Source organism: Galeopterus variegatus, unplaced genomic scaffold, assembly GCF_000696425.1.
Source record: "Galeopterus variegatus unplaced genomic scaffold, G_variegatus-3.0.2 Scaffold7611, whole genome shotgun sequence".
NCBI classification, from domain to species: Eukaryota; Metazoa; Chordata; class Mammalia; order Dermoptera; family Cynocephalidae; genus Galeopterus; species Galeopterus variegatus.
In genome coordinates, this window is record NW_007733722.1 from 70,499 (window position 1) to 78,166 (window position 7,668).

The window sequence follows — 7,668 nt, forward strand, 5'->3', positions numbered from 1 at the left end:
TGTCAGAACTGCATACCTGAGCACAGCCGTCCTTCATATTAATTACTTAAATGCTATATCGCTTAAGGTTTTTATGCAGCATTTTCCCCTCTGCCCCACAATTTCAGTCTATAACAATGGGCAACTAGCAGATACATTTGAAATGTTCACAAAGCTAACCTTTAAGAGAAGGATCAGGAGGGAGGAAAACCCCAATTAACATGGAATTGACCCAAGTAATGGCAGCTGTCTGGGCAGTCTAGTTCAGCCTGGAGAAGAAGAGATCAGGTTTAAGAGCACTGCCCGTAAGGCGGTGCCACTGCTCGCCCCACTCCTGGCTTCTTGCTCTCGGCCCAAAGCCCAGTTCGGAGTCTCTGTGACTAACGTCCTGTGTTTACCAGTTTAAGACTCTTGCCCTGTGAGATTCCACAAACTCTGGCAGTGAGGGCCCCAAATCTGCACAATAAGTTGTGGGATCACCCACAAAAACTCACCAAGGCCAACAGCTTCTTTCTTTCCCACCCTGGGACTAAAGAGGAAAGGAACAGAGAAGGTGGGTTCCGGTTGCTGTCCTACTGGCTGCCCAGCAATATAGCTCAAGCCTCCCCTTACAGGAGGTTTTTGACAAATTCTAAATTTTTATTGGTGAATATACACATGCAGAGACGTGCACATATCATAAATGTGCAACTAGCATGAGCCTCTCTCCAGACAGGAAATCTAACCCAGGTTATGTTCGATCCCAGGATGAGTCAGAGGGATCTTCCATGCAAAAACCCGGAAAACATGCCAGTAGTAGGGTGAGAAGAGCTTTAAGAGATTGCACAATGAAAGAACACTAGACAGCTGGTTCAGAACATTCTTATCTTGGGAGTGATTTTTTTTTTCCTTTTTGTCTTTTTTACTGACCAGTAACGGGATCGCAACCCTCAGTGTTGCGCCTGCACCGCGCTCAGCCAGTGAGCGGGAACCGGTCTCCACATGGGATCTGAACCCTCGGCGGGAGCGCCACCGTACTCCCAAGCGGCGCACTCTCCAGTGTGCCACCGGGCCGGCCCTTGGAGTGATATTTGGGGCAATAAATAAAATGCCAGAGGAAAGCAGATGTCTATTTATGAAAAAAGATATGTTATAACCCAAATCAGAAAAGATTTTTATCTAACTACATATGTCTGGTAAATATGCAGAAACCACAAAAGACGAGAAAAGTTGCCATTTGGTTACATTTTGGGGACGTTTCTGTCTCTGAGATGTAGCATGTAGGATCTGGCCCTGGGAGTAGACCAAGCTTCAGTCTAGCTCCGCTGTGCCCCAGGCACACGCTGTCTCCAGCCTAGGTCTGAAAGGCGAAGATTGTCATATCCTCCTCGAAGGGACAGATATAGAGGTGATGGAGCAGTAGTAATAGCCACAGGCCCACAATAAATGTTCCCTGTTTTCTGTAAATGTGAAATCAAAGGAGAATAAAACAGAGATGGTTCCTACCAAGGTGGAGCTGGGCTCGGGAAAGCACCCTGGTGGGACTCAGCCTCACTGATGGACCCTTTCTCATTCCAGGGAGAGGTCCCTCCACGGTGGTATCCTTCTGCGGCACCCCCCACTCGCCAGACGGCCTCAGAGGGCCAAGTTGCTGGACCAGGGCAGTCAGCGCTGGGCCACTTTTGTCCCTTTACACCCCACCCCTACCTTTTCCATAGCTCTGATTAGTAATTCCACTTTTAAGAGGGAGGGGTGGTCCCTGACAGATTTAGAGAGTTGGTTTAACTTCCTCTCAGGGGGGCATGCAGGCTCCATCACCCACCTGCCCAGCCGCTTCCCGCCACAGGCGCACCCAGGAGGCTGCCGAACTAGCTAAGCGCTGAGCTCCACCTGCCGCCCGCCGGCCACCGAGGCAGCAAGATGAAAACCCTTCACTTTGGATGGCCATAGACTCATTTTAGTGTAAACAAACGTGGTGTGTACAGAGCTCAGGAAGTCACTAGTGGGTATTTAACTGCCCCCAAACAGAGGGAAATGTATTTTTTCTGAAGGAAATGAGAAAGTCATTTTTTTCTCTCTAACTCATAATGGGGGCCACCACGGTCAGGGTGACATCACCCAGGAGCACCGGCATGTGGAAGCCGTCCTCCTGCCAGTCCTGCCTGCAGTCACTCAAACCCTGCTCTGTCGGGGATGGGAGGAAGGGTCCCAGCCTCGCCCTCATGCCCCCTGGGGGCCCTGCCAGCTCACATGACCACATCAGGAACAAAGGTCGAGATGGAAGCCCCAGATGGGCAGGAGCCGGTGGCCAGGTCTCCATGGCCACCTGTGCGTGCCCATCTGCCGGAGCCTAAGCTGGATCTGCATGTTTGCAGCTACCGAGCAGATGGCAGACCAGCCCCTCTTGTTTGGCCACCTGGGTAGGGGCCCCCAAGCCCACTGAGCTAGAGGATCCTTAACCACTTACCAGCTCTCGTCGGTTCCTCTTCAAATGCTGTTTTACCTCAGTGGGACGTACTACGCCCTGTATTTCCTCGCCACGCTCCTGATGATTATTTATAAAAGTAAGTCATGAACGGAAGGTTTGCTGAAGAGTTGCCGCTGCCACCTCCAGTAACTCGCGTCTGGTCTGTGCCATGTTCTTTAGGTCAAGTGTTCAGCTACCCTTGCAACCACCTGCTCCTCGACCTGACGCTGCTTTTTCTGATGGCAATTCTGGAAGCAGTTCGGTTATACTTGGGTGAGTTGACTGAAAACTACAAAGTACTGGTGATAACAGAGTTGCTATCTTAAGTGTTCTGAACCTTTAAATATTAGCCATTTTATAATATGGTTATTGGAGACATTTTTATCCACACTGCTCAGCCAGTTGCTTGGCAGGTGTTGCTTGACAGTGTCATTAAGTATTAATTGTTTATTCAGAAACTTTGTCCCAGAGACAGACAACTGGTGGCACCCTCGGGAGAGACCCTTCTAGTTTGGAAGCATAGCCCCTGGCCGCTAGGTAACATGGGAAACCCAGCCTAGCCATCAAACCTGGAGCTCCAAAATATTCCCCGGCACCCCTTCCTTCCAGTTGGCCTCAGCCACCTGAGGAGAAGGCATGGCAAGTTCTGTCAGGTGCCCCCCAGTCCAGCTCCGGGGGCCCCAAGTCTGTGACCACTTCACGTGCCCTCTCTTAGCCAAGTCCTTTCTTTAACCCCACAGTTCATTCAAGGTCATGTTCTTTTTTTTTTTTTTTTTTTTTTTTTTCGTGACCGGCCACGGGATCGCAACCCTCGGTGTTGCTCCCGCCCCTCGCTCAGCCAGTGAGCAGCCGGTCTGTATGTGGGATCCGAACCCTCGGTGGGAGCGCCACTGCGCTTCCCAAGCGGCGCACTATAACAGTGCGCCACTGGGCCGGCCCCAAGGTCATGTTCTTGCACAAGACTCAAGGAGAACAGAAATAAAACGTGGAAAACCCCTTTCACAGAGCTGCCTGCTGTGAGCAGCGAGGGTCCGGCCTGCAGCCCTGGCCCTTCCCCTCCTGTGCTCACGGTCACAGGCATGTGCACGCAGCACATCTGTTTCTCCTGCAGAGTGGCACTGTGCTTGTTGCCCTGCCACTGGGGATGTGGCAGCAGCACTTCCAGGGCACCTTGTGCCTGCTGGGCTCTGGTCTAAGACCCCTTGGGACACACACACCCCTTGTGATACCTGATGTACAGTGAGGAAACCGAGGCACACATGGAGGTTGGGCCCCTGCCCTTGCTCTTGTCATCAGACCTCGGACTCCACTAGGTGGGTGTAAGTGAGTTTCCTCAGCCGTCAATCTTACGCAGAGGGGCTCGGGCCGCGGTGCCTGCACACCCGCGGTGCTGGAGCTTGGGCAACCTGCCCCAGGAGGGTGCACATGCTGCACTTGGACAGAGACTTGGTTCTTGGCCAGCCCTTCAAGGGGCCTTGGGCCTGCCTTGCCCCATAGGGGCTGTTAGGGCCCCAAGCACATGTCACACTGAAGGCTCTCAGGGCTCCTTGGGCAGCTGGGGGCAGCTGGGGCTTGGCACTTTTCATTTGTTTGTCAAACGTGTAGTTTTGTCTTTTATGAGTATCTGTGAAATTTTCCAGAACTGGCCTTAACCCAGAGTGAAATATTTTTGGAAGTTTTATTTTTATTTATTTTTTTATTCCTTTTTGTCTTTTTTTTACTGACCGGTAACGGGATCGCAACCTTCGGTGTCACACCCGTACCGGGGACCGGCAACGGGATTGCAACCCTCGGTGTTGCGCCCGCACCACGCTCAGCCAGTGAGAGGGAACCGGTCTCCACATGGGATCCGAACCCTCGTCGGAAGCGCCACCGCGCTCCCAAGCAGCGCACTCTCCAGTGCGCCACCGGGCCGGCCCTATTTTTGGAAGTTTTAACAAAATCCCTTCAGTCCCACTTGTAATTAGGAAAGGTGGCAGATATTCTTAGGATTGTTTTACATACCAGACTGTCCCCAACCAGCACAGCTGACCCAGACAGATCCAGCCACGTGCTCCGCTGCAGAGGCTTCTCTCAGGGAGGAGCACTCCCCACCCTGCCCTTTGCTCTCTGGCACTTCCGAGTCCCAGGTGGTGGCCGCGGTGGGCTGTGTCCTGGAGGATCGTGGCTGCAATGAGCTCATATTGGTCCTCAGCAGCCACCCTCCCTGGGCACCACAGGCCATGGGTCCTGGGTGGGTGGTGGGTCCCGGCATGTCCTGCAGCCCCCACCTCACTCACCATGTTTGTTCGGTCCTCCAGGCACGAAGGGAAACCTGACAGAGGCCGAGGTGCCTCTGGCTGCCAGCCTGGCCCTCACAGTGGGCAGCATCCTCCTTTCTGTGCACTTCCTGCTCTGGCAGACTCTGGTGCTGTGGGCAGACTCGGCCCTCAGCGCCACGCTCCTGGCACTCCACAGCCTGGAGGCCGTCCTGCAGGTGGTCGCCATTGCCTCCTTCGTCAGGTAGACGTGGCCCAGGACAGCCCCACGCGGGGCCCAGCCCCCACTGTCACCTCCCCCACTGCAGATGGTTTTGGATGGTTTACAGATCTGTTTTGGCAGGGGTGGGGGGCTAGGAACTAGGACAGAACAAACTGCTTGGGGCCCAGGTGTTGGGAACAGCCGCAGGGTGGGGCGGGGGCATCCACATAGGCCCGTCAGTGGGGACCTGGTATCGGCCTGGCCGGCACTGACCCCTAGGCTGAGAAGGAAGATAAAGCCCTTCAGAAAGGAGCCTTCAGCAGTCACACCAGCCAGCAGGCAGCCCAGCAGCTCCACGTGGTCACCGCCCCCAGAGAATCGGCTTCCTGGCAGTTTCTGCAGGAGCGTGGGCCACCCGGTTAGTCCCCATGGGAGCCAGTCAGGACCACGTGTTTTCTGTTCTATCGCCCACTTGTTGCATGGCATTTCTTGGCATCCTACACTGTCCACACTGGTCCTGATTCATGTTTTGAGAGCCCAGTCCACTCTTGCCAGGCCCTGCACCAGGATGGGACATCTGTGCCCTCAAGAAGGTGCTCTCCTGAGGGGCCAGAGCTGCAACAGGGGTGGGTGCTGTGTGCCCGGTGCCTCTCAGTGCCCCTTGGATCCTGGCTCAGGGTCAGGCAGGCCCTGGAGGAAATGGTGTGCACTAATTTCCAAAAGAGTAAATGCAAACCAGCCGGCTCTAGTGTGTGGGGTGTTTTCACCTCAGCCACAGTCCTTGGAGAACAGCTTCAGTTAAAACTTGAGTAACATTTGTGCTTAGTGCTAAACAAATTCTATCTTGTGATTTTTTTTCCCATTCACAGATTTGCTGTAAGTGCTCCCTAAAGTGTCTGTGCTGATGCTTTATAGTAGGTTTCTGTCATTTGTTTCTGTTGTGCATTTTCTGTGTTTGGAATAGCATGTTCAAATGCCTAGATGTCTTCTCTTCACTGTATTTTATTTAATAAAGAAGTGTGTATATCTCCACGAATTTCTCCTAATCATGGCCACCCACCTCCCCCAGGGTTCTTCTTCAGTACAAAAGAGCATGCCCCCCCCTGCAGGCTGCGTCACCCCGTCCCGGGCCTGCTGCCATCCTCCAAGTGCCTCAGCGGGAGCAGCAGCGACGGAGCACCCTCGGTGGCCTCTTCTCGTGGGAGTGAGTGGGAACTCCAGTTGCTCCTTGGATGACTTCTTTGACCTGCGGCCCCTGGGGCCCCCTGCAGGACAACCTTGAGAACCTGCTTTCCAGCTACTTGTGCCTGAGCAGCAGACCCCCATGCCAGTGTGGGAAGGGCCTGGTGCTCCAGAGCACTTCGGGCCGCTCCCTTGCCAGCATCCCTGTAGCCCCCGGCACTCACCGCCTGGACTTGGGGAGGGTGGGGTGGTGCTCTCACTGCCTGGGGACATGGCCAGCCTGCCCTGCAGACCAGGGCGGAAGCCTGCTGCCCTCAAACTTTATGGATCTGAACCACGCACCTTTGACACCCCGATCTTGCTGGCTGCACAAAGGCAGTGGTCACCTGTTCCATAGGGGACACCATGGCTCCAGACAGCCAGAGGCACACAGCAGCCACTTCTGACCCACCCAGGCTCAGTACTCACGATCTGAGATCTGACCGATGAGCACAATTTTAGGAATGGAGAGGTACCCCCCAGCCATGCACCCCTGCGATGCATGTTTCCCACTCTGCGCAGTCCCTGCTGTGCCTCCAGGAAGGGCGAGGTCTCAGGTGTGTGTGCCCTCCCCTCCCCACAACGCTAAGCGCTGGGTCGGGGCACAGCTATGGGCTGAGCAGGATCTGCGGGTTTTGTGAGATCACACACAAAGGCCATAAACCAGGAAGCCAGGCCTTGCCCAGGCCTGGAGCAGGCGCTGGGCCTGGAGGATGGAGGATGAAGGCCAGTTCCTGCCACCCCTCCAGCAAGCTCACGGGGGTTGTGCCAGAGTACAGGCGGGGCAGGTGGCCTTGCTGCAGGAAAGGGCAGTGGGGGCAGAGCACCTTCCTCCCCAGCGGCCCCCAGGAAGTGCTCCATGCCAGCCCAGGACAAACACACCAGCGGCCCTGCCCTTCTGGGACCACGGCCCTGTGACCCCTGCCTCACAGACAGCACCCATTTCCGCTGCCCCCACCTCAGGTACAACAGCCGAAGAATTTAGGTCCCTGCCTGGGGGTGCCCGGCCATGGCTCAGGCCTGCTCTCTGCCCCCTCCTCCACCTCCTGCTCACTTACCAGCCAATGTCACCTGCACTGTCTGTCTGCTGCACGCTGGCCTTGTTCTGAGAAGTCAGAGCAGCTGGGGTGGGCAGGGGTCAGGAGGAGGGCAGAACCAGACGGCCTGATGCATGCAGCCTAAGGAGGGGCATGCTACAAGGAGAGGGCTACCCCAAGACAGCACGCACACAGGGACAGCCGAGGCCACAGGGGCCCCCACCCTCCCACCTGACACCCCATTCCTCAGGGGATGGCCAGGCTGGGCTGGGTGTCCAGAGGACGAGGGGGCTTTGGGAGCTCCTGGCGTGCGCAGGAGGGAGTCCCCCGTCTGGGGAGCTCAGGGCCAGGGGCCTACTGCTCACATCCAAGCACAGACTGAAGCCTCTGCCCAGTGTTCCTGGGAACAGACGGGGCAGCTGACAAGGGGAGGCCCTGACCTCCCCAGAGCCGGTTCTTGGGGCACCAACCAGGGCTGCCCCTGCCGGCATGGCCTGCCCTGCGCAAGGACGAGCTCGGGGCCCC

The 7,668-nt window shown here is 55.8% G+C and overlaps 1 protein-coding gene across 2 annotated transcripts; it reads left to right on the top strand.

Annotated features, from left to right (window-relative positions):
• Positions 1–1,497: 1,497 nt before the first annotated feature.
• LOC103607647 (transmembrane protein 80-like) lies at positions 1,498–5,917 on the top strand. 2 transcript variants are annotated; one of them, XM_008592128.1, is made up of 4 exons: positions 1,498–1,556; positions 2,429–2,522; positions 2,606–2,698; positions 4,726–5,917. In XM_008592128.1, the coding sequence occupies exons 2-4, from the start codon at positions 2,450–2,452 to the stop codon at positions 4,929–4,931; spliced, it is 372 nt and encodes a 123-aa protein (XP_008590350.1). In that variant the 5' UTR covers positions 1,498–1,556; positions 2,429–2,449; the 3' UTR covers positions 4,932–5,917. The 2 variants fall into 2 exon arrangements, with proteins under 2 accessions (XP_008590350.1, XP_008590349.1); XM_008592127.1 differs by lacking the exon at positions 1,498–1,556 and having other exon boundaries at positions 2,457–2,698.
• Positions 5,918–7,668: the final 1,751 nt, after the last annotated feature.

Coding starts and splice junctions, on each gene's coding strand:
- LOC103607647 (XM_008592127.1), top strand. CDS start 2,530: ATGAACGGAAGGTTTGCTGAAGAGTTGCCGCTGCCACCTCCAGTAACT. Junction 2,699..4,725: donor AGCAGTTCGGTTATACTTGG/GTGAGTTGACTG, acceptor TCGGTCCTCCAG/GCACGAAGGGAAACCTGACA.